Below are 27,584 nucleotides of genomic sequence, written 5' to 3'. Positions count from 1 at the left end.
TTGTTTCTTTTTAACTATGCAGAGTTACATAAGGTGATTATCATGCAAATACATAATATAGTTTAAACACAATAGCCCATAGGCACTTACTCCCCTACTCCTGGCCCTCTCATTTGTCATCTTTGTTCCCCCAAGACAGTTTCACTTATATTTTCATGTCACCAGTATTTAATAATTTTATGTATTTATGATTCCTAGGACCTATAACAGGAGACTACAATACAGTCTGCCCTGAGATTGACTTAATTCACTTAATATGATTAGCTCCAGGTATAGGCATTTTCCTGCAAACAGAATAATTTCATTCTTCTTTATGGTTGAACTTTTAAAATGTGTATTTAATTGTTATATATAATTAAATAATTAATAAAATATCATTTAACCTCATTTCCTCCAGTTTGTGGGTAACTCTATTTTTAGAATAATTGTGTAATTTAGTAGTTGGCTGAATGTTGCTAATTCTTGCACAATGTTGCTTATAGGACTTGGAAGTCCAAGGGTTAAAGAGATGCTGAGATATACATATGTGTATGTATATCAATCACTATATATACATGTATGTATATATAGATGAAACTATGTGTAAGGAAGGAGGGAGGGAGGAAGGGAGAGAAAGAGACAGACAGACAGACAGACAGAAAGAGAGATTTATTTTATCCATGTCTCTGTTGTTCAACACCTAGGACGGTTTCCACAACTCACCTATTGTGACTAGCACTGCAATAAAGCCTAGGTGTTCCTGCGATGTTGACTTGGAGTCTTTTGGTAAATACGCAGGAGTGGTATAGTTGGCTCAGATGGTAGTCTTGTCTTTAGTTTTAGAGGAATATCAGTATTGATTTCATAGTGGCTGGCTTAGTTTATTTTCTAATCAGCAGCGTTCCCTTTATTCACATCCTCTCCAACATTTGATTTGTCTTTTGATTCTTAGAAAATTTTCATGCAATGTTTTTGATCATATTCATCTACCTCCCAAAACTACTTCCTGATCCACCCGCTTTCCTGCGCACCCAATTTTATATCTTTTTTAAGACCCATATAGTCCACCTTATAAGGTCTTCCACTGGAGTGTGATCAAAAGAACTATGTTTTAAAACAAAAACAAACCTGTCTTTCCCTCTCCCAGCAGCTATCCTCAAGTACGGATGGCACCTCTTCTTGCTCGGCTCCCTTCTCTGTGAATTTGTGCTGATCACATGCAGGTCACATGTAGGTCATGGGCAGGTCATGTGGCGCATGTCATTGTAGGAACCAGGCCCGACTGGGCTGTCTGCCTGTTTTGCTGTTTCATGTCCTGTTTCTAGTAGCTTCCATGTCTATGTTTATCTTGGTTAGCTAGTCGTGTTTACTGCTCTGAGAACGCGCCCCTCCCTTCCTCGAGGCTTGTCCTCCTGTGTGCAATCACCTCTTGAGGGATTTCACCTGGGAGGAGGATTCCTGTTTTGCTGCCTATAAGAAGGCTCTTTGGAACTCTGAGGGGAAGAATAATAAACCGCTGCTGCGGCTGCTGCTGCGGCTGCTTCTCTCTTAGCACGAAGGACCCGCTGTGTTATTGTGTGCGTGTGTGTGCGTATGTGTGCATGAGTTAAATCTGCAGTCCCTCACCCTCGACTCAGTACCGCGGTGGCGCGGGGACCACATGTCATCACAATGTTCTGGGTGTGTATATGCACAGCTGCCCTGTTATGTTCAGAGATACTGTTCCCTTGTAGTCACCCATCACTTCCGGCTTTTGCAGTCTTTCTGGCCCACTTTCCACAATGATCCCTTAATCTTGGGAGGAGGTAGTTTATATAGATGTCCCATTTCAGGCTGAAAATTCTGCAGTTTCTTATGTGACAAGGATGATATAGAGTCTCACATAGGTTTTTTGTTGTTGTTGTTGTTGTTTTGTTTTGTACATTCTTCTGATGCCTAGTGAAGTTGAACATACTTTCATGTGTTTATTGGGATTCTGTATTTCATCTTTTGAGAACAGTTGTTCATTTCATTAGTCCCCCTTTTTATTAGCTTGACTTCTTGAAATTTATTTATTTAGTTAGTTCTTTGTATATAATGGATGCTAATCCTCTGTTATGTATACATAGCAAAGAATTTTCTCTCACTCTATATGATATCTTTTCACCTGGCTCCTTGTTTCCCTTATTGAATATTATATGTATTTTCTAAAACATACATAATTCAAGCAAGCTTTGAAATGCTAGTTTAAATAAAGGGAAGCCTATTCACTGACTGTGGGACACTTAATATGCCAAAACCCTTTTTCTATCTCTAAAATGAACATTACTGTCTTGGCCTGTTCCTACTGCTGATATAGACGTTGCCTAAACATATTGAAATGCAGAACAATGCGGGACTGTGTGTTTAAGAGAAAGATGCCTCATGAGAAGCTTATGCTTGATGGAGCATCCTTTAAGAAGCGTTGTTAAATCATAACAATCTTTTCTGCCACCGCTGAGGTTCATACTCACCACACTGTTAATTCTTTCAGTTCTATCACATCGTAGTAACCCCACAAACATAGTGCCCTAACTCATTTAAATCTGGAGTGGATAAAAGCTAGGATAAAGAGAATTATAACTTCTCTAGCCCATGGAACAGCAGAGGAAGAAATGTTGCCGCCGGGAGGTTAACCTAATAGATGTGCTGCATTACAGAGTCCAGCAGCTCGTGACTGTTGAATATGAGGCCCATAAGTCTATTCTCATGTACAATCTCAAAACATCTCCTGCCACTCTTCTCTTGTCTGGGCCCCAGCACCTCCTCTCTGTAGTCACCCCTCTCCCCTGCAGAACTAATTAGCCCATTCCGAGTCTTTCTGAATGCTCAGCAAGTCATACTCCACGTCTACCACCCTCCAAGGCTGAATCTCGGTGGCTCTGTGACTCAGTGAATGAAGAGTGAGGCTTCTGGGATGTGGCTAGTGTCAAAGGGAAAGAAGACTTTTCAAAGTCTCTCATCCACTGCCCCTAGCCTCCTATTAGCCTGACCTCCACCCCCATAAGAAAGTAAGCTCTCCACCCTTTCCCCTAATATTTCCTAGATGAAAGGCCCCTTTCCAGGTACAGCCAGCACAGTCTCCAAGTTAGCCAGTGTTGTCCTAATTCACTGCTCTGCCTAGCCTTCATGACAAACAGTGCCCTTTATCTGTTCCAGAGCCTGTCCCTAGCCTTCTCTGTCACTTCTGGGACTTACTCCCCATGATTTAACTTAATATGATCTCAAAAATTACATCCAAACTCCTTGTGTTTCTAAGAGGAGTAAAAACGTCCTAAGACCGCCTGTCTCCCGGCAGTCACAGATCTCCTTCTCCCTGGGAGAGCCAGTCCTCAGCCTTCCAGCTCAGTGTCAGCTCGGTTCATCCAAGCCCTGTGTTCAAAGGGTGTGGTGCCTTCAGTTGTAGCGTCTCCCTTCAAGTTCTGGGAAGCAGCCAGGGCAATGGCAGTGGCTTCTGTTGTTACTGAAGACTTTGTTCTCCTCTGAGTGACAGCCCGGTGGCAGGTTTGCAGACCTGTGACTGGGGGTTATTAAGCAATGCACAGCTTTGGGTTACTAGCTGTAAAGCCTACAGACTATGTGATTATGAAATTTATGAAATTTCCATGGATGGAAACTTTCAAATGGTTCCACCTTTAGATTAAAAAGCTACAGGTGATGATTGGCAGCCAAGAGAGGGAGAATCTGTTTTTCTCCAGAAATGACCTCTCATATAGGCTGTCCAATTTCAAGTGCTCAGTGATGGACACATGAACATATCGTCTATACAAATGGACTCAGTATGTTATATATACATTGTGCATATTTGTATGTATCGTATTATATATAATATAATATATTGTTATTATATATTATTGATATGTATGTATGCATGTATGTGTGTATGTATGTATGTATGTAACAACATAAAAGAGACCATGAATTTGGGAGGGAGAGACAGGGTCCACAGAAGGAGTTGGAATGGGGTGAGACAGGAGTGATGTAGATGCTGTGCTCATATATGAATTTTTCGAAGTAGTTTTATGCCTAAGAAAGTTTACCAGGACATGATAGATGCTTGAAGCTGAGCACATTTGATTTTTCACAAAGAGCTCTGGTGAACAACTAACACTTTGGAAAGTGTTCTTGTCCTTCCTGAAGTAGTTCTGCTGTAAGCCAATACAAGATAGATAAATCTCTCCCCACTATATTATTCTTGAGGATCATTCTTGGATTTACTTTTTTTCACTTGAGTTTGTCATTAAAATGTTTCATATAATAGACTTTGATCACGTTTTTCCTCTCCCTCCACTCCTCCCAAGTTTCTCCCTTCCTCTTTCCTCACCCAATACTATAGTCTCACCTTCTCTTTCTCTATCTTTCCTAGTTTTTTTTAAATCAAGAAACAAATAAATAAAAACCTCAATTGAGCTGAAAATCTAAATTAACAGGCAAAAGACCAGTAAGACAAAACAAAAAGTTCACAAAAAGACCATTGAGTTTGTTTTGTGTTGGCCAACCACTCCTGGGCGTTGGGACTGCCCTGGACTATGGCTGGTATAGCCAGTGGCACTCCATTGGAGAAAATTGATTTTCCTCCTGCTAGCAAGTATCAGTTGCAAATAGCTTCTTGGTTAGGACTGAGAGCCCATGTATACTTCCCCCTCTAAGTTCTTGGATCGCATCTGGCTTGAACCTCTGCACATCTTGACTGGGCCTCCACAGTGTCTGTGAGTTCATATGTACATCAGTCCTGTTCTGTCTGGTAGACACTTTCCTTGGAGTCACCCATCGCCTCTGGCTCTTAAAATCTTACCCCCTCCTCTTCTACATAGATCCCTGAGCCTTGAGGGGAAGAACTTGATGAAGACATCACAGTTAGAACCAAGCACTCCAAAGCATCTTTTCTTTTTTCTGTACATTGTCCTGCTGTGGGTTTCTGTGGTGATTTGTATCTACTGCAACAAGCTTCTCTGATGTGGGTTAAGAGAGGAGCTGGTCTGTGTCTCAACCCAGTGTTGTTGCTGGGAATCCCTGGTGCCAACTGTTGCTGCGGGTTGGGGACTGACAAGAAGGAAAGATACAGACTAGAAAGGAGGCCTTGGAGGGTCCATGGGGAGAAGCAAGGGAGACCCTGGGTCTGCACCGAGAGGTGGAGGCAATGGGGATAGAGTGAGGGAGAAGAGGCTCTGTTGTGTTTGACTTTAGTGGAATGAGAGCTCCAGGAAATCTCGCAAGAAGTAGTTTTGTTACCTGATCAAGTGGTGGGGAAAGCAATAAGAAACCACTCTATTCCACATGTATCTTTTCTTTCTTTTTTAAAAAAATAATTTATTCACATTACATCTGGATTGTAATCCCCTCGCTCTTATCTTCCTGTTCCCACCCTCCCTCCCTTTTCCTCTCTATTCCCCTCCCCCTAGACCTCTGATAGACCACAGCCTATCAGGTCTAATCTGGATAGCATGCATCCTCTTCCTCTGTGTTCCCACAGGGCCTCTCTGTCAAAGGGCAGTGATCAAATCACAGCCACCAATGTTCCTGTCAGAGGCAGTCCCTTGCTCTTCCCCACCCCCTTCCCCACGTGGAGAATGAGCTGTCCATTGGCTACATTTGAACAGCGGGTCTAGGTTCTCTGCTGGCAATGTCCTTGGTTGGTGTATTCATGTATCTCTTCTCAATTTAGTGCTAGAAACCAAAATGTGGCCACGCAAAGCCAGTACTGCCAGTAGATGGAGCTGATAGTGCTGGGATTCAGCCTGATTACTTTTCCACCTCTGCTTCTGTCAGTGCTGCAGGCTTTAGGCCAAATGTGGGGCATCCCCAAAACACAGGAAAGAAGCAATAGCCTCTTTTACTAGTTCACTAGTTTTGTTGTGAAATAAAACAAAACAAAAACAAAAACAAAAGCAAAAAACCCAAACAAACAAACAAAGGAAACCAAGGATCAGGCTGGGATGCTTGAATCCACTGGACCGTGGTGAGAGAACAAGAAGAGAGAGTTTTGTACTGAGAACAGTCCTAGCCTCCTGGTGGTTGGTCCTAGTTAGCATGCCCAGATTGTCTCAGTAATGCAAGTCCAGTGCTCCTGACATAAAGACAACTCCCCGTCAGCAATCTTACCTTGTAGGCATTTCGGAATACTGCTTTCACCCCTCCCCAGTACCGTCAAAATTCCTTGGAAATTCAACTCCTAGAATTTTATGAGGAAACTATTTATTGGAACGGCTATGAGGGAAGACAGTACTGCTGGTTATTTAAATACTCCCAGGATGCAGTGTAAGACTTTAATCCTAAAATTATAGATGCTGCTTTCGGTCGACAATGTTAATGAATCTATCAGTGACTGCTAAAGATGTCTACATTGTTCTAATGAACAGCGCAGAGGACTGTTCCTCTAAGACTAATAACCATGATATTTACTCTCCATGAGTAATGCCTTGAGCAAAACAATATTTCAGTACATAAATTTCACTCTTAGAATTATTAAAAATATATTTATGACTAAATGTTGGTAACAATTACTTTCCCGAAGAAAATAAGCACTCTTTATTGACCGTGAAATTATTTTAGCATTGAATTCACATCTAATGTCCACTTCCCATATGTTTTCACAAAGCACAGTAAAGTAATCAAGACAGGACATAAACCACACACTCTCCATTCCAAGCTCCTGGATGAGCGAGCAGCTCGAAAACAAGCCCTTTCTTCTCCCTGTGAGGTGCTTTCCACCCAGAACAGGAAACGAATTCATCCACAAAAACAAAGAAGACAGGAAGAGTGTGACAGCCAGCAAGAAACACAGCCAATAGGGAAGGACGGTAGGTAGGTTTCAGGAGCGCTGCATTGCAAGCTGGAGAGAGAATGTCAGCCAGCCACCCCAGTTTACACTGTAAAACTCCTCAGTTCTGGAGGACTCTCTCTACAGGGTGGCTGTAAAAAAGGAAGGTGAAAGCTAAAAGCAGAAATATTGGTGTTCAGCTGGCTGACAATGCCGCTTTTCTAATCCTGTACCTCTACACAGGTGGGCAACTGTGCTACCTCACCTCAGAGAAGATGAGAGCTTTTCTCTTTAGAGATGCTAAGGGCAATAGTCTGTAGTCCAGGAGAATCTTTCTCTACTGAGCCCTGGTGTCAGTACCAAAGCATGCATTCTCACGACTACGTACCCAACAAGCCTTCCAAGCAATGTGACCAGATCTAGAGAAAAGTCCCAAAGACACTGAGAGACCTCGGTCTAGTTTCATCTCTGGTGGCCTGATAAAACAGCCCGTCAATAAGCAACTTGGTGAGAAAGGGTTCACTTTTGCTGACAGTTCCAGGTTCCAGGCCACCATGTGGGAAAGTCAGGGTGACAGGCACTCAGGGTGGCTTGTTACACCACATCCATGGTCAAGTCCAGAGAGAAACTGATGCATGTGGGGTGCTTGCTTGCTTGACTGCTCCACTCTTACACAGACCGACATTCTGTCTAGAGAATAGCGCCACCCATAGTGGCTGACTTCCTACATCAATTCGCTTAGTTAAGACAACACCTCTCAGACATGTACACAGGCCAACCGAATATAGACAGTCAGTCCCTCAAGCCCAGCCAGCTCAACCTACAGCATGAGCCACGCACAGTGACCACAGCTGGCAGCACTGGTATTCACGAGGCTCCAGTGTTCCAATGTGATCAAACAACCTCAGATCGTTAGACATCTGACAAAACTTCAAACATGGAAGGAGAAATGGGAGGGGAAAAGACAAAGGGAGGGGCATTAAAGAGGGACGCTTTTGTATTTTTATTTTTTATATTTTGAGATTTTTACATGTTTAGTTCATGTGTGTTTTGCCTGCATATATGTTTGTGCACGTGTCACTGCAGTTCCTGTGGAGACCAGAGGAGGGCATCAGGTCCCCGGAACTGGAATTATAAAAGGTTGTATGCTGCCATGTGCGTGCAGGAAATTGAACACAGGTCCTCTAGAAAAGCAATCTGTGTTCTTATCTACCAAGCCATATTTCTTGCACTGGAAAAAAACATATTTTATTTTTGCAAATAGATTTTTTTCTCTCATACAATACATCCTGACCGCAATTTCCCATCCCTCCGATTCTCCTAGCTACCCAAACCTCCCCTCTGACCCAGATTCACTCACCCATTGTTTTTTTTTTCATGAAAAAAAAACTCTACTATCATACTTAGAAAAATAACAATTAATAACTATAATTAACGTCTTATTTAAGATCAGGGAAAATACTACAGGCCTAAAACAAGAACATATAAAATTAAAGGACTCTTCAAAGAACAAGCTACTTTGAAATTATGCCAAGAGTATTATTTTATAGTAGGGTTGGAAGATGAAGTTGAGAATATTGTCCTTTAAAAAAATGAAAGAAAATGCTAAGAGATTAAAAATAGGGCACCAAAAAAAAAACCAAAACAAAACAAAACAAAACAAAAAAACAAACAACAACAAAAAAAAACCCTAGGACAATTAGAAAACCAGTTCAGATTAGCTCTAGGAGAAACAAAAAGAGATGGGACTATTCTCTTTGAAATGATTTAAGAATATAACTGTGAAACATGGCTCACTAAAATGAAAGATCTTTTTGAATGTCTGATACTGTGAATGGAAAGGAATATGCACCAAGCCTGCCCTCCAACACTTTAGAATAGTTGAAACAAAGTGATGGTCCATGTTTCTAAAATACCAAGCAACAATCGCTTCTTACTCTACGCTGGGAGGCCTGGAACTCATGAGTAAATTTCTTCAGTCATCTAAGGAAATTTATCATAATCTAGAATTCTATAGTCATCTGTTCTAGGTATCGATCACACAACAAAGTACTCTAAACATAGTAGCTTAAGACAAGCCTGTTTGTTGGTTTGTTTGTTTGATATCTCATAGTTTTGAGGGATGGGAATTCAGGCAGCACTTAGTAGGCCAATTTTTTCCTCCCTCTATTATTGTGACCTTGGGTACTTAGTGTGACTCACCAAATGGTTTTGCTGGGACAGTTGAGTCAAGGGAACTTCATTTGTATGGCCAAGTGCAATTGGGGTCCATCACCCCCTTTTTGTTCAGTAGAACCCCTTTTATAAACTTTATTTTTATAATAATTTTTAAAATTATACTTATATCACTTCCTCACTTCCCTTTCCTCCTACAAGCCCCTCCCAAGTACCCCACCTTTCTCTCTTTCAAATTCATTCTCTCTCTTTAGTTATTGTCACATGTATACCTAAGTACATACATGCAACCTGTTCAGTCTGTATAACGCTACCTTCATGCATGTGATCTCATGGCTGCCCACTCAGTTTTGGATAACCACCTGGGGAGGTCTTCCCTGCAGAAGACCATTTATCGTCATCTCAGCATTCCCCAGGGCCTGTAGCTCTTTGCCTAGGGCTGAGATCCCATAGGATTTCCACAGACATGTTAGCATGTTCATTGGTGTCATTGATGACCAGGTCTTGTTCAGGCTGCCGTGTTGTTAAGACTCCATCAGTGTAGCCTCCCTGACATTTCTAGGAGACACGCTCTCACAGCAAATTTCCTGTTCCTCTGAGTCTTACAGACTTTCTACTTCCTCTTCTATAATGTTCCCTGAGGCTTAGGTATAGGGATTATGTTATATGTGTATCCGTAGGGCCTGGGTACCACATGAACTCTTGTTCTCTTCATTTTTATCAGTTGTGGATTTCTGCAATAGTCTCCATTTGTTGAAAAGAGGCATTAAGTTTGTTTGATGAAGGGTGAGAAATTATCTGTAGGTATAAGGATAAATATTTAGAACGTAGCGACAAATTATGCTGTTTTAGTGTAGCGGCTTCCAAGATCTTTGACCTCATTACCCTGTATGTATGTATGTATGTATGTATGTATGTATGTATGTATGTATGTAACAGTTTTGTATGTATTATACCTAATTTTAAGTAAATAGTAATATGACTTCCTACGACTTTTTTCAGACATTCTTACTGCTCCTTTCCCTTCCTTCTGCATTCATCTGTCTTCCCCTTCCCTAAGTAAAGTGCCATCCTCATATCCCCAAGTCCTCCTTCAAATCACTTGTACCCTATTGTTCCCCTCTCTATCACTGTCCCCCTATGCATGGTCCCCTTGAAACTTCCAGGATTCTGCACTTACTCCAAGGTATCTACTCCCACAGAAAGCAGAGCACATGCAATGTTTGTCGTTCTGGGTCTTGGTTACCCACTCCACATGATTTTTTTTTTTAGTTTCATACATTTTTCTGCAAATTTCAGTTTTCTTTCCAAATGAATAATAAATCCATAGTGTATATGTACCACATTTTCATTTTCCTCTCATCAATTAGTGGACGTTTCAGTTGTTTCAATTTCCAAGTTATCTTGAATAGATCAGCAATGGACATGGCTAAGCAAGTCTCTGTGGAGTCGGAGGCCAATGTGCTGAGTTGTGGTTTTTTTTTTTTGTTTTTGTTTTTGGCTTTTTGAGAGTTCTCCACATTGATTTCTGCAGTGGCTGGACCAGTTTTCAGTCCCACCAACAGTGAATGAGGGCTCCCTTCCACCTTCCACCTTCTCTAGCATTTACTGTCTGTTGCTTGGCTGTCCAGAGGCCATAGTTTTATAAGGTTTCATTGGTTAATTGTTGGCTCACTTCCTGCGTAAATGGGTTCCTATTTAGAGAATTTTTTCCTGTAACTGTTTCCTCTAGGGTCCTGCCTATGTTTTTCTTCTAGCAGTTTCAGTGTTTCACATTTTGGATTTTGATCCATTTGGAGCTTGTTTTTATACAAGGGGATAGATGTGGATATAATTTCAATTCTTGTACATGTAGACATTCAGTTTTCTCAGCATCATTGCTGAAGAAGCTGTCATTTCTCCAGTCGTCCTTTTGATATCTGAGTCAAATATTAGGTGCCTGTAGTTATGTGTACTCATGTTTTAGTCTTTGATTTTGACCCATTGGTCTACATGTTTGTTTTGGTGCCAGCACTATATTGTCTTATATATACATTGGCTTTATACTATATCTTGAAAAATGGAGTGGTAAATAAACTCTCTAGCTTTGCACTTTTTGCTCAGGGCTATTTTAGGTATCTAGAGTCTTTCGTTGTTCCAAGTAATTTTTTTTCTTTCTATAAAGAATGAAATTGGGATTTTAATTGGCATTATATTGAATCTATAAATGAACTTTGGTAGAATGGTCATTTTTACAATATTAACTCTACGAGTCCCACGATCACGGTATACCTTTCCATTTTCCACTGTCTTTCTCTAGCTCTTTCTTCAGAGAATTGAAGTTGTCATCATAGAGGTCTTTTTCCTCCTTCCTAGATACATTATTTTCTTTGAGGCTATTGTGATTAAGAGTGTGCCAATGATCCATGATCATCTTCTCTGTATGTTTGTTGTGTATAGAAAAGCTTCTGGTCTGTGAAAGTTGATCCTATGCCCTGCCATGTTAGAGAAACTGTGTATCATTTTATAGAGGCTTTCTGGTAGAATTTTATGATCTCTTAGGTCATCATGTCATCTGCAAATAAGAATAGGTCAACTTTTTCTCCTATTTGTGTTCCTTGGATTTTCTTCACTTGTCCTTTTGTTCCAGCTAGTGAGTCAAGCACAATGTTGAAAAGGACTGGGACAGTGGGCAGTTCCATCTCTTTTATGATTTCAGTGGGATTGCTTCAAATTTTCACCATTGAGGGTAAAGTTAGACAGAGATTTCCCATATTTATCTTTTAATATGTTGAGGAATATTGCCTCCAGTCCTGCTTTGTCAAGGATTATGAATCATAAAAGCATGGTGAATTGTGTCAAAGGCCTTTTCTACAGCTTTTAAGATGATCATGTGAGTGTTGGCTTTCCGTCCATTTTGTTGTTTATTATAACTAATTAATTTAGTATGTTGAATTATCCTTGCATCTCTAGGATAAAGCCAACTTGGTCATGATGGATAATATTTCTGATCTTTGTTTATATTCAGTTTGCAAGTTTCTATTGAGCATTGTTGAATCAATATTTATGGCTTGTAGTTTGGAGAGGCATTTGAGCAAGGGGGTAGTGTCTTAACATGGTTTGAGACTGGCTTCATGAGACTCTAGAAGTGCTATTTCTGCTTATTTTTTCTTTTTGTTTCTTCTTCTTTCTCTCTTTTCTTTGAATAGTTTAAGAAGTGTTGTCTGTAGGTCTTCCTAAATGCTATTTTCAATGCATCCTGAAAACCCAAACATGATCCATATTTTCCTTTCTGAAGGACTTGAGACAGTTGCCAAGCACTGTAATACAATGGATATAATTTCCATAATGCTTGAAAATAAGGGATGATTGTATGCAAGGATGTTAAATACAAATTTATGAGAATGGAAATTCATTTTAATAGTAATGGAATATTTATGAGTTAAATTATCATTCATTAGTTTATATATAGTCTTGTTTCAAAAAAGGAGTTTAGTAAGTCTATAAATGTACTGGCAATATAACACTAAATTACATTCAAATTAAATTAAAATCTTGGCAAAATAAAATAGATAGTACAAAAGGGAGCCAAGAAAAATGCTTAAATCTTCTATAATTATATCCCAATACTTGTGTCAAATTTGTCTCCAAGCTATGTGTCCATTAGTATTAGATTCAGCTCCAAGTGAGAAAGACTTAACAGAAGGCTTGAACTGATAAAAATATGAGTTCACTTTTCTCACACAGAAAAGCTTAGAGACTTGCAATTTAGGACTAGTGAGTTTTTTTGCTGTTGTTTTTGGTTGCTTTTTCAAGACATGGTTTCTCTGTGTAGCCATGGCTATCCTGGACTCACTTTGTAAACCAGGCTGGCCTTGAATTCACAGAGATCCGCTTGCCTCTGCCTCTTGAGTGCTGGGATTAAAGGTGTGCACCACCACGCCTGGCTACAGCTAGTGCTGAAGCTCAACCCTACCCAGTCTCCCAGGGACACAGGCTCCTCCCACTTACCCCTCTGCCTTTCCAAGGTAGATCTTTGACTCCACTGCCCAAAATAGTAGCATTCCTTCTCTGGGCAGCAGTTTGGAGGTAGGGAATGAAGAAAGAAAAAACAAGAGTTGCCTTCCAAGTGTTTCCTAATAAAGACTACTAGAAATTGCCACTGCACACTTCTGGCACTATTGCACCATCCAGGGATTAGTGACACAGACAGTCTAGGCACAAGGGAAGGAGGAAATGGAGCCATCACTCCATGTGGACATGAATGCTTCTACAAGCTCTGCAGCACATACACACGTGTGGACAGAAGAGGGCAGACTACAAGGCAAGAGCACCTCCCAGAGCCTCACAGCAGCCAAGACAGGGAGTACATTCCACTTCTGAATAACAGAGTGGTAAATGGCTGCTGAAGAAATTGCAGCAACTACTTGTAGTGAAAGATTAGAGAGGTGTGGTTGTGGTAGGCTCCATACAAAAGCAAAACTTTAATATAAATAACACCCTTCACACATGGTGTGCCTTTTGTCACAGGACACTGGAAAATACATTCACAGTGTAAAGAGACTGTCAGGGAAGCTTGGGTGTGCTGAGTTGTGTTTACTGTACTTCTAAAAGCATCACAGAAACAGGCTTCTTTTAACATCATCATTGAGTATCTTGATATTAAATGTAATATTTATATACTTGTTTCAGAGTTGAAGAAAAATCCATTTACCACCATTTGAGGAAGAGAAACCATTGCAATCACAGAGACTACCAGAATATCTCAAAAAATGGTGCGTAGCCTGTCACCTGTGTCCTCACCAAAACGCCTCCTCTAAGAGCTGACTTTATTTGGGAATTGCTACAAAAGTTATCATTGGACAACCAGAACACAGTAGGGTCTCCCTTCCAACAGCACTGCCTTTCTGAACACGGTGCTCCAGCCTTCAACACATTTACACACAGAAAAGGAGAACAGGATGCAAACAAAGGGACATGGAGGCCATGAAACTCGCCCAGCAGTGAAAAAGTTTCTAGTAATCCTCAGCCAAGTACAGAGATACACAGCTCAAGAAGTATGGCCCAAATGAGCCTTCGTTAAACAAGGTCATTGTGAAAGCTCTGCTCTGCCCAGTAGAGCATTCCCACCTTTCTGCAGAGCTTTCCTCCTGTGAGTCTCTACCCTCTGTGCTGCACTAGGAGGTGGTATACTGCTTTAAGATGCTCATAAAACTCCTGGTTAATAAGCTACAGCCTCGCTAATGCCCATGAGTTACCATCTCCACTGACTAAAGATGTATAGAGATTTTCCAAGCATGGGTTTTAACTAGATGTGTTACCTACAAATAATATATTTCTTAAAATAAGTATTCTACATGGTATGAATGCCCTATTCTCCAAAGGAGGACAAAGATGTGTTAACTGATTAATAGTAACTGTCATTTGCTGAACTCCTATCAAGTGCTGAGAAACGCATTTCAGTTTCAGTATGTATACTTATGTATATTTCTGTTGATCCTGTCCATGATAAACACTGTCAGCAAGTATGAGTTATTATATTTCCTCAGATTGCAATATTGATTGCAATCACTCTGAGAGTGTTATGGTAGAACTAGGGGAGGAAACTTACAAAGCACACATTGACTATAGCACTCAATTACCCAATGTGTTAGAATATTTTTCTCAGAATGGGCAAAGTGTGAGGCTAATGACTCTGCTGTAGCTCAGAAGGAGAAAACAAGGACAAGTAAAGAGTTTTGTCCCAGGTCACAGAGATGGAAAGTTATATGACTGAAACTTCTGCCCACTTTGTCTAACTCTACTCAGATAGCAAGGAAGGTCAGGCCTCTGCTGCCCTGTGATCTGCAGTTATCTATAGAGAAAGGTCAGCCTTGCCCTATGTGTGAACACAGCCAACAGGGAGCAGAAGGGTGTATGAAAACTGCTTGGGGATGCCCCAGATACAAGCCTTTACTGCATGTCATTGAGAGACTCAAAGAGCCCTCAGTGCTATAAAGACTTGCTTTCAATACAGACTGGAAAAACAAGAAAAGCCCATTTCTTTGGAATAGTATTCAGCTTTAGGAAATTATGGATAATAGTCAAAACACAGACAAAGGAAAATTAGACCATAAAGTTTACCACATTTTTTAAAAAGGAAATGGTGAAGGGCTATATATAAGAAGCAAGATTAGTAGGACATACTCTAGGATTGTTTTTTGAGAAATTTTGAGTGGTTCCTTTCTTTCTTCCCTCAACTCTGCTTTTCTGAAATAATAACGGTATAAAGGTATGCAGTTAAGTCAGAGTGATGGGCAGCCAGACCCGTCAGGTATGCACCCCCCCCAATCGTCCTCTCTCTGTGTGACTTCACAGCCAACATTTCAATCTTCCTCAAGATCCAGATGTGTCAACAACACTTTCCCACCCCAAATCTGGCAATCTTTTATAAAACTCATAAAGACCAGAGTGAAATGCTCCAAAGAGTACCCCTGGCAACCAAGAGTAGCCCCTTCTCCTTGCGTGTTCTGCTACCTTAACTACACACACTTCTTTAAAAATCCAGGTTGTCCATAGCAGAAGGCAAAGGGCAGTAGGAGGAGAGACTCATCACAAAGAAATGCATGTGAGTTCAGCGCAAGGCCCGACTTCTGCCTGTGCAGGGAGAGACGCTAGAGACGGGGGGGGGGGGAGATTTCTTTCTTCCATTTGCATTCCTTAGAATTGTACAAATGTTCACCTTGTCTCGCATTATTGCATCTCTGAATACACTTTTCATCAGATCTTCCAAGAATGTAATTCTAAAGGGATATTTTTAGTTGCCCGTAGTTACCTGTTATCTAATGTCCTGGTTTTATTCTCCAGCTCCTCTTCCTATTTTCTGTTGCTTTTCCTCGCTGCGCATTCTCTTTTGATATTATGCAGCGTGTAACCTGGCTGCCCACACCAAGTTATTTCAATTACTCCCCAAGGTTTTTATTAGATATAGGAAAAGTCAGCCTCCCACATTCTGCATATTTATGGGTGCATTTACTTTTCAGAGCCAGCAAGAAAGAGGGGGAAAAAAGGGAAGAAATAGTTGAATAGAATATTAAAGAGTTTCTTTCAAATTGTGTAGTAAGAATTAAAGAAACAGCTCCTATTTTCATCTTGAGCATTACATAAAAGCTCTTTTAAGTACCTGATCATACATGAAGAGCCTCTTGGAGCGTGAAGGGTGGGAGTCACTGTGAATCTAGGAAGAATGCTTTGATGTGGGGCTTAGGCAGCAGAAGCCCCACCCCATCTTCTCCATAATCAAAAAGGGAGCCAGTCTGCAGTGGCCGCATTCAGCTCTCCCCTGCTGAAACAGGCAGAGCAAGGGGTGGCCAGTGCACTGCAGCGGGCAGGGGCAGAGTGCTGTGCTTGGCTGGTCTCTCACCTTACCTCTCAGAGATGGGAAGTGAGCTCCAGGGAACAGGCAGCAGAGCCCCCACGCTCACCCGCACCCCCAGTCTCGTCTGGTTATCTCACAAAATCTTTCCTTGAAGGGTAAAAATAGAACTGCCTTTGGGATTGGACTTGGGAAGTGATGTGATACCAGAATCTTGACTTGAGTGGCCTGGGTGACAAGCCAGCCTGAGTGAGTCATCTCTACCCGACTTTCCTTTGGAGAACCACTGCACCCAGAGTCAGGGTAGTAAGGAGTGAGGACAGCCCCCTTGGTTTATGCAGTTCTAGCTTCCTGCCGTGTTATTATTGCACAAGCATTATAAATCCCAGGGCCTGTCTGACCCAGATAGGTCACCAGACACAAAAACGATACTAGCAGCATACTTGAGTGGCACAGGGTTTGGTGTGGAGAGGCGGGCAACAGGAGGACCAAGAGTCACAGCTTCTTGAACATTCATAAACACCTGTCATCAGAGCACCATAGAAACAATGGCTGCCAGCCCCATCTGTACTACTATTCTGTGAAAGATGAATTCTTCTTTATATTTTAATTAATACATGAAATTATTACCATGACAGTTTTCTTTAACCAGCTAGTTCCCCCCAGTGATTGACATGGAGAGAATACGATTTCTTTTTAAGCTGTAGGCAACAGGCTGGGCCGATTCTGAACTACTCGAATCCTAGAAACTTTCAAACACACGTAAAAGCCAATCACTTGCCGATCTGATGACTCCCAGGGCAGCTTCTGCTCCATCAGTCTGTCCTCACAGCCACATGCTCACCGCCATCTTGCCTCAGAGCGACCCCTCTCTTCCTGCTTCTTACCCTCCTTCTCCTGATCCCATCTTCTTCTCTCTTTCTCTCATGGACCAAGTCCAGGCACCTTAAACTCTGCCTCCCTCCCTTCTGTCCTGTCATGGGCTTCAGCATCTTTATTTAGCCAACTAGGGATAACTGGGGGGGGGGGGGGGAAATTCCTTATTATCATCACATGGTTACAGGAGATAGTTCAAAATTCCTAACAGTGCCCATGGCAGGGAGGTAACCAGATCTCAAGGCGCTGAAATCAGCATTTGAAAACACACTTGCATCTTCCTCCAATATTATGCAGTAGTTTTAAGTCGGTCATGTAAGAAACATAGCAAATAAATGTAAAAGACACATGACAATGCTGAGAGCCAGGCCTCTCAAGGATGGCTCAGCAGTGCATGGGCTTGACACTCAGGTCCTTGCAGACAGTGGCAGGCAGGCAGGAAACAGTGGCCTGCAGGGACAGTAGGTGGCCTGGAAGCAGAAGTGGCTCCCTCTGGGAAGAAGATGGGATGAGAAAGGAATGAGAAAGGATGAAAACTAAAGATGGCAAGTCTAAGTATGAGCGCAGGGGCTAAGGTCGGGATTAGAGACATGAGCCAGACAAGGAAAGGAGTGCTCGAGGTGGGAAGCCCTTGGGTTACACCCTGCCGGGACTGGGAAAAAAGAGGGCTACTCCTCAGCATTCCGTTGGCACTGAAGGCCATTGGAGGGGTATGAGGATGGTATGGCTGCTGAGGGGAGGGCTGAGCTCAGGACCACGCTGAGGGCTGAAGCTTAATATGTTGGAGGAGAGTTGGCCTTGAGATATCACCCTGTCTCCAACAAAGAGTTCATCATTCAAAGACTAGACCCTTAGGGAGGCAGCTAGTACCCAGCTGTGGAGGCTGTCATAGAAACTGTGGTACCCTTTACCATCCGCCATACCAATGCTGAGGTTAAGCTTTCATGGGCTTAGGGTTGGGGCATTTTCTTTAAGTCTAGTTTCTGTCTGGACAGGAATCAGACGGCATGTGGTGCTAGTAACCAAATGGTTAACACCGACCTTAGTCAGCATTGTAACAGGTTTTTTTCTTTAGCCTAAAAGCTCTCAAGTTATTTTTAACCTTTGAAGAGGATGAAAGCATGGGCATAGGTCCTTTACAGAGAGAATACAGTGTCATTTTCTTCCGTTAGTATCAAAAGCAGATGTCCCACTGCAATGTCACCTCACCCCTGCTAGAATGGCCTTTGTCAAAGAGACCTAGTGACAAGTATTGGCTAGGACATGGAGAGATTAGAATCAGGGACTGTTGGAGGGAATGTAACGTCTTCTGTCCATTATAGCAGGCAGCAGGAAGATTCCTCTACATATAAAAACTTGAAAAATATAAATATATAAAATATAAATGTAAAAACTGCATGATTGACCAATCCTGCTTATGAATATTTATACAAGGTAATTAAGGATCCCAAAGAGATACTGGCATTAATTACCCTATTATCGTTGTTTGTAACAGCCAACATGTGGAGCAAGGCTAAATGTCTACCAATGTGTAAATGGATAGCGAAAATATGATGTATAAATGCAATGCAATACTATTCAGCCTTTTAAGAAGGGAATTCTGCCTTACCCAGCAACATAAATGAACCTTGAAGCCCTCACTTCTGTGAAGCATCTAAAATAGACTCAGAGAAGCAAAGAGCAATTTGGTGGTTCCCTGGGTCCAGGGGAGGTGATATGAGCATATTTTAAGTAAATAAAAATCCATAAGTCATCTCCTGAAATAAAAGACTCCTTTGCTTTTAAAAACACCTAAACCCTAGCCGCAAGCTTCAATTGCCTACTACTACAGCTCACAGCTCACAGCTCACAGAGGGAAACACTCTGATGGGTTTACAAGATGCTTGTGAGCCCTCCTTACAGATGCCAAATGAGATTTTACAAGCTTGGATTACTTTTTGCACTGACAATCTTCTTCATTTTGCTTGCAAGTCTAGCAAAACTTTTGTGTAAACACCTGGATTAGGAGGTTGTTTGTCTTTAGAAATTCTGAAATATTTAAGACATGTATTTCCATGGGATAAAGCTTCCCACCTCAGAGGGAGGTGCACCCACTACAGAGAAAGCTGAGAGAGGGGATCACTGTGGAGAGCCTACATTAGTTACTGGAGACTGTAGACTGCTAAAGTTTCACCCACCTACGACATCCACCCAGCACTTTGCTGCAAAGCTAATTTGGTCATGAACCCTTTATCTTCTCCATCGACACCACAAACTCCACACTCTGAAGACACTTCACTTGGCCTGTTCCTTACTTTGGGTTGGTTAAAGCTCTGGAGAATGGGAGTGACTGGAAGAGAAAAGCTAGGGACAAAGCAAAAGTCAGACCAGCCTGGGAAATACGGACTCATGTCACCCTCAACACAAGCCCTTGGCGTGTAGGCCTGACACAAAGAGTAGAAGAAGAACCCCCTCAACACACAATGTATGTATGCCCCCCCCACACACATACAAACAACAACAACAAAACATTTAAAAATAAAATATATTCAAGACAGTGTTGGGAAGACCTGGTTAAACTTGGTCCAGAGAAGAGAGATGGAGCAGAAAGGGTGAAGGGAGAATTCCTCACGAGGCTAAGGAGGGAGGCTCTGGGGTCAGATATTGGGTGTGGGGTAGGGGACAGCAGAGGCGATTTCCCAGAGAATGGGAATGAATGTGACGGGGACAGCTCAGCAGCCTTGAGTGGCCACTGAACTGTGCCCTCCTGGCACAGCACTGCCCTTTGGGTAGAGTGGAAAGACAGGGAAATTTAAAGAAACATGAGAAAGAAAAAAGGCAGTGTGGCTCTGGTGTGGTTGTCTCATTGGCTAAATATCAAGAATTATTACACAGCTAACCATATTGCCTAGAAGGGGCAGACTCCCATTTTGTAGGAAACACGCACACACACACACACACACACACACACACACACACACACACACACACAATTATGAGCCATATTGATACTCAAAACATGTGTACTGACCTTCTTCTGACCTATGGATCCTAAGAATTTCTGTGACCTTTCTGATTTATATTTGTATATCATTAGCATTTATTTCTATAAATGTCTGTACAGAGGCACCTCATTAACTACTTTATAATTCACCTTATTAAAGAAAAAATTGTTAGCTAAAAATAAATATATCAAAATATTTTATACTTGGTCTTTTGATTCTATACTTTGAACAAAGTAACTTCAAAAGCCACATACACTGTATTTACATACTTTTTTTAGGACAGTTAGTGCCACTCTCTCCACATACACCTGTATCTACTCTTTGGTGTGCAATTTTGTTCTTCTCTTAAACAAAAGAACATATTTTCTTAATACTGACTTCCCCTGAAATTCTTTTGGGTGGGGTTAGTCTACATCCTGGCTTCACCTGGGTAGCCACTCACAAATCAAACCCTCAGACTAAACAGATGGCAACAGTGACTTGTGTCACCTGTTGCTGATGACGTCACCAGCCGACAAGGTAGCCATCAACGAAAACGACAGCACCATGTCTGTAAACCACAACACAGGACAGCTCTTTCCAGAGAAAATCCAGGGCAGAGGCAAACCCTAGACTCATGGCAGTGCTTACCCGGGCCTTCACTTGCTCCGAAGTTTGAATGCCACTCTCTGCAGCAAGCCCACGGGTCTTTAAAGGGCTTTTGTGTAACACTGACACAAAGATGATTTTAACTCCATCCAAGCCCTGACCCCTCAAAATCTAGCTCTGTAAGCCCAGAGTCACTTCTTTAATTTAAGCCACCATCTTTTCTATCGATAAAGTTAGGGGATTAAATTACGTGAATCTCAAGCTCACCCACATTCTGATTCTAAATTTCTAAGTCAGAATGGTTTTGTTCTTCAAAACACTTTCCTGATTATTTTTCTATTTGGAGGTCAGTTTGTTCATTTGTTTGTTTTCAGGGACAGGATCTCACTAAGCAACCCGCTCACCTCCCACTCATAAATCCCCTCCCTTGCTTGGGCATACAGTACCACACTCAGCACCTGATTTTTCTTCTTATTTGTCACTGATTTGTCACTCAAGGGATTTACAGTAAAAATTCCATCTTCCTGTCCCTCTGGGAAGATGAGTGGTTATGGCACTGTGGCTGATGGCAACGGTTGGAGCTGAGCGCTGGGGCCCTGGGAGAGCACACTGTGGCTCCCTGTGTTCTCATCACAGGGAGAAATAGCTGTCTGCCTCTGTGGCAGCTCGTGCTTCGATCTTCTCCCATCCTGGGAACTGGGTCTAGAGAAAGCAGAGCAGGGACCGCTGGCCGACAAGCCAGAGAGAACTGCAAGAGGAAGAAGAAGCGCTGAGTGCTGAGAGTAGCCGGTTATACACTTCAAAATGTGCCTCTTTGGCATGGCGGGTGATTTTGAGCAGAAGACCACTGGTAACCAACAGACCCAGGGAACATCTTCAAAGAGAGCTCCTTGTTTTCTTTTGTAAAGGAAAGTTTGTTTTTTCAAGAAATGTTCACACATATAAAAATTTGTTTTCACATGTTCTCTCTGTTCCGGGAAGAGGAGGGCTCCTGACTAGGATTCTGAAGGCTCCCGCTGACGTCTGTGCAACAACCTTGCTTACTGTCTCTCTCCTGGTCACCTTCCCATAACTTGTTTCCCCAACACAAAAGCCCAATTGTCTCTAAATATAACCTAAGAAGACACATGAGTCCAATCTAGCCAGCCCTTTAGTTACTCTTCCCTGAGCCCTCAGCCTGCGCGTGCACAATGCACGTGTTAATAAACATCTATTCATTTCCTCTTGTGAAGCTGCCTTCAGCCAGTGTTATTATACGAAACCCTATATCAGCTGAGCATGAGGAGGGTGGACAAGACAGGGTGACCAAAGGAAGTGGGAAGCTGCTGCTGATAAGGGACATTCCAATAAGAATAACTATGATAGAACAGTGGCCTTGTGGGTAAACTTAAAGATGACAGAAAGATGGCGCATCCCCAGTGACCAAGTGTACTTACTAGCAAGGCTCATTCTAGGCCCAGAAACGCCATACTAGCTTCACTGCACACCAAGGAGAATAGGATCATTTCTTCCCGTTACTAGATAATCACCATTCTCCCAGTAACTAAGGCGCTAGCCAAGGATCAGCTGCCCAGGGCCATCCTTTAGAGGGTGGCGCCGGAGTGTGTTTGCAAACCACGCACACATTCAGACAAATATGAAGTGCCAGCTCCAAGTCTGTGTGCTCTGTCCTCAGTGAACCCACAAAGCATCTCTATTTTGCAGATTAGGAAAATGGGACTCAAAACAGTTATATAACTTCCCCATGATCCATTACCTCATCAGTGATAGGATTCCAGCCATGCCTGTCTCCTACTGAAGGTCATTCTCAGCCATGCTGTGCTGTCCCCCTTTGGAGATTCTGGCCTGAATATCACTATCTTTCTGCCTTGGATTGTCTTGACGATCCATGGAGAATTGTCAGAATTAGATGCCTTAGCCCAACACTCATAGCCAGTTCTTTTTGTCTCCTGGGAAAGAATAAGAGCAAAAGATAAAGAAAAGGATAAAGAGACAAACTATAATTGAACTATAAAAAAAAAGTATATTATTGCAGGCTAACCTGAATTCAGTTACCCTCATAAGGGCTCTTTATTTTTAGACCTCCCATGATCTCTATTCTGAACCAAAATAGTTTTTTTTACCTTAAGCTAACTGAGCTTCTGGTGTTGTATTTTTGCCAAAATAATTGCATAACCTGAGTTTAGTCATGAGGAACGTCAAGACAAACCCAAGCTGAAAGCCACGTAAGAATTGTCCAGTAGCACTCCAATACGGCAAGGTCATAAAGGCAGAGACTAAGCAATCATGCCAGATTAGGGCTGACTAAGGAGGCCTGAGATCCAAGTTCAGTGCATTATACCTAAGGCAAAAAGTGTTCATCAGTGACATTTAAGTTAGGTATTCAGATTAGACAACAGTATTGTACCTATATTAGTTCTGTGGTTTTAATCATTATAATTATTACATATTGCAAGTGTGTGTGTTTAGAAAAATCTAGGTAAAGAGTGTGTGAAGATCTTTGTCCTATTTTTTTTATAGCACTTTACCAGTTGTTTCAAAATGAAAATGTTTAAAATACTTTCAGAAGCCACTAGAACTGCACTGGAGGGAAGTTCTGAGGTCACCCGGGTCACACTGAAATAGAACCCCAGGACACATGCGGGGATCATCACTATTGGGTTGAGCATTTGATCACAAGCAAAACCTTAAAAGGAGATGGCAGAGATTATTTATAGCGGAGCATCTAGGCCATTTCTGAGCCTGACATCGTGTGGTCAAAAGAGTAGAGAGAGAGAGTCTTTAGTATCTAATTCCTAAATACTCAATCTGAAAACAAAGTGATATAGAAGCATTCAGTACCTACAGGTCAAAATTATTTTAATATACTAGTTCAATATATCTCCAAGATACAGTATTTAATAATAATAGAGACTTTTAAGAGGAAAAAATGTCAGTGTTATGCATATCATACAGAGGAAAATTCAACTTTTGCACTGTATTAGCTTTTTACCATGTTTCATATGTGCAAGAGTTTGAAATTCAAAGAAGCCTTAAACAATGGGGATAGTCTTATCCAAGTGGAACTATTCCTTTATATTTATTCATACAACCTTGTGACAGTACTAATTGCCAATGTGACAAAATCTAAAAATCACCTGTGAGATAGGCCTTTGGTCATGTCCAGAGTTGGGGTGCTGATGCCGTGAATTGAGATGGGAAGACCCATCCACCGTGGGTGGCATCACTCCCCAGGCATGGGATCCTGGATTGTACAAGAGCGCAGAAAGACAGCTGAGTACTGGCGTTCAGGAACTCATGTTCTCTCTGCTCTTGACTATGGATGTGATGTGACCAGAGATTTCAGGCTCTTGCTACCTTAAGTTGCCTACCATGATGAACTATGCATTGAATTGTAAGCTAAAACAGCTTGGTGCCCTCGGAGTTGCTTTTGTCAGACTATTTCATCACTTCAACAACAACAACAACAACAACAACAACAACAAAAATCAAGACAAACCTGTCCAGGTAGGAGCAGGGCCCATGACAGTAACCAAGTGAAGAATTCTGGTCCTGCTGTTTTGTCAAAGTTGTTCACCAAGCTAGGATCTTTGCACCTGCACTGCAAACTCTTTGCTTTAAATACATGTGCTTATCGGTGTGCTGAAGTTGTAGAGCATTCTCCTTTAAACAACCTGTTTTCTTTGAGCTTTGGGTAAAAGTCATCTAGTGGAAAGCTATCTGCTATGTCTATTGACAGCTTACATGCTCTTGGGATTCGTGTAATCCTGCATGTGCCTTGCCTTCTGGTCTTCCCTTTCTTCCTGTTCAATATTGCAGTGGGTTTTAGAACTAGAAAAAATAAGCAAGGGAAAGGCCTCGTGTTCATGGAGATTATAGCAAAACTGAAAGGAGACAAACAAGAAAGTAATCACAGTTCTGTCAGAATACCACCAGGGCAAGTATAAGTTGCAGCCTCACTCTGGAGAAGTAGACTTCACAGCAAAGTTAAAGGTCAAACAACATCCAGGAGGTGAAGGGAGACTGAGAGGGATGGGTGCGGCCTCAGGGCAAAACAGCTCAGAGGAGAAGCAGAGCACTCAACACAGCTGGAGAGTGCTTGCGAAGCTGTGTCTCTAGGAGGTGGGCTACAGCCACAATTGGAAGCATATTCTACCCATTTATCTTGTTTGTAACTGAAACATTCACAATGTGAAACACTGTCAGTAGGAGAAACACTCTTAGAAACTGCCACAACTAATGATGGTTAAATGCTTGGGATCTGAGGCTCAAGATCGATATCTTAGTCTGAGTGTGGCTGTTTATTCCAAACAAACATTTTTAGAAGAGAAGAAATGTAAAATTATCATGTTTTTCCCAACAAACCATTCTTATGAAAATTCTCGATGAATTAGAAAATTATAAGAAAAGCCTCCAGCGTTTAAACTTTAGCTTATATGGAGAAAGGAAGTCTGAAGACACTAAGCAGGCATGGTCTACTAGGATAGCCATGAACTGAACTGGCGCAAACTGGATAATGCTATCAGAAGAGGTAGATGGTGCCTGAACATCTCTGGCTTTAAAAGCAAAGAGAAATAAGGAACCTCAAGAAAGCAGTGTGAAAGACCAGAGTCCCTTCCTGAGTAATTGGATGGTTTGGGGAGTTCCCACTCTCAGTGAGAGAGAGCAAGACAGCAAACGGCAGGAACCATGGCTTAAGACAACCTCAGAAAATCTGTGCTGTGCTTTCAGTAATGGCCATTTTAAAGAGCAGGAAGTGGCTGAGGAGCTGTTTCAGTAGCTAAGGGGATTTGCTCTACAAGCATGAGTGCCTGTGTTCAAATCCCGAGCACCTATAGAAAAGGCTGGGCATATTCAGGTGAAGAGACAGGTAGATCCCACGAGCTTGTTGGCCAAACAGACTAGTCAAGATGGCCAACTTCTGGTTCAGTGAACCACCCTGGCTCAAGGCAATTAGGCAGGGAACGGTAGAGGGAAGCCTCCAGTGTACTCCTCTGGCCTTCACATTTGCATACAGACACACACATCTCCTCACTTACATATGTACGACACACACAAAATTGCAGGGAGTGAAGGCATATTCAGGCAAAAGGTGGTGGAAGCCTCATTGGGAGGAGACATCTAGAAAGCCCCGTGTTCCTAGCATTCTGCCTCATACTGGAACATGATGTCATTTTTAAAAGATCTTGCTTCCTGGGTGGCTTGGTGGCCCAAGACCCTCTGTGAACCATATGCTTGGGAAACTCATATTAAGTCACAGCAGTACATGCGGAAACATGTTCATCAGAATATCTCTAGGCTCTACAAGGTGTAACCAGCCATGTGAGGCTCCACCTACAGGGGACAGATACCGATGGGACTGTTGTCTTAACTCTGTCTCCAAAGAGAAGCTCGGCAGTGGGAACAGCACTCTCAGTAATGAAGAACCACCAAGACCTTCAAACCAAATACTAGCAAAAAGTTAACTAGGTGTAGTGGCACACACCTATAATCCCAGAACCATATTGTCATACAAGAAATGAAGAAAGATCATTATTTTAATCTTGAATGTTTGGACGTAGTGTCCTCTGCTATAATACACAAACAAAAAAAATGGAGGGTGGGGTGTAATGTTATTTAAAACAAATAGATCCACTGCCACCCTGCATGCAAGAGGTTTCAGGTATGTGGGGGACACACATGTCACAGCTGGGTTTTGTTCAGTTCATGATGGGGGGCTGGTTTTTTGTTTGTTTGTTTGTTTGTTTTGCAACACAATCTGTTACGTCTATAAAAACTCATATGTATATGTATACATATATATTTATACATATATATGAATATATAATATATGTTAGCCTAAACAGAACTGGGCAAAAGTTGTAAAAAATTATCTAGAAACGGCAATCCTAATGTTTCCACATACATGAAAAGGAAATCATGAAATCATCGAAATACCGTGTTCGTATGCACTCTGTTAGTTTTCTTAAATAATTTATATACTTTTGTTTTCTGTGTGTGAGCGTATTTGTCTTCATATGCGTCATTGTGACATTGCCCATGTCGAAAACCAATAGATTTTTGGCAAAAGTCCCATATTTCAAGTTTCCATCTTGAAGACAGCATGGACACGCCTCTTGGATAACGGGCATTCTTCAGAGCCGAGCAATGGCTGCCCTTTCTAGGTTGGGTTTGTTAGCGCTGCACCTGTAGTGCTACAGGCAGCGGAGCTTGAGGTCCAGCACATGGTTCTGAGACACTGCATGGTTTTTTTGCCTGTATTTGTGGCTCATAAACTAAAATGTACTTCCTAATCCTTCTCACAGATTCTTACACAAAAGCTAAAATAATATACTTTAAATCACTGCTATTTACTACAGACATTACAATGGCCATGCTCCATAGAAATCAGAAGCATTTTTATTCTTGTTTCTGGTTCTCATCTATAAATCTGGCTACCTGACCAAGCGCTAATGACATGATATGAAGGGTGTCAAGAGGCAGATTTTAAAGCCAAGGCTGCTGAAACTTGAGGTCTCCTTACTTGATTGCTGACCATACTTAGTTGTAAGAATTGCAAGGTTTAAATGTTTTGACCACAGTTGGTCTTGACTCTTTTGTCTGTGCACTGTATTTTCTGCCTAATGTCTCAAATTGTTTGGTGTTTGTATTCTTTTCCTTAAGGAGAGTCTCCAAAATTATGCTAACTCCAGAACTCAAAAAGCACAACTCTGCTCTGTCCTCCGAAGATAGTCACAACTGTTATAGCACTTGTCTGGAAGTGTTTCTGAACACTAGATTGTGGATCAATTAATGCAATCCTATTTTAAGACCTCAATAAAGGAAGCAGCTAAGTCTCCTGGGATTCATCTTAACACCAACCTGCAGAGCT

General features: G+C 41.8%; 1 protein-coding gene across 2 annotated transcripts in view; it reads left to right on the top strand.

Annotated features, from left to right (window-relative positions):
* Positions 1-27,584, top strand: part of AOAH (acyloxyacyl hydrolase) — a 228,933-nt gene that overhangs the window by 130,104 nt on the left and 71,245 nt on the right. For both annotated transcript variants that reach the window (XR_014782173.1, XM_084796996.1), the window contains exon 13: positions 13,604-13,686. Coding sequence is in view for 1 of the 2 variants with exons in the window: in XM_084796996.1 (XP_084653122.1) it covers positions 13,604-13,686 (83 nt within the window). In the remaining variant the exon portion in view is untranslated. The remainder of the gene's footprint in view (positions 1-13,603; positions 13,687-27,584) is intronic.

The sequence above is a fragment of the Acomys minous genome (assembly GCF_964271855.1).
Source record: "Acomys minous genome assembly, chromosome: 9".
Classification (NCBI taxonomy): Eukaryota; Metazoa; Chordata; class Mammalia; order Rodentia; family Muridae; genus Acomys; species Acomys minous.
This window is presented reverse-complemented; position numbering and strand designations above follow the sequence as displayed.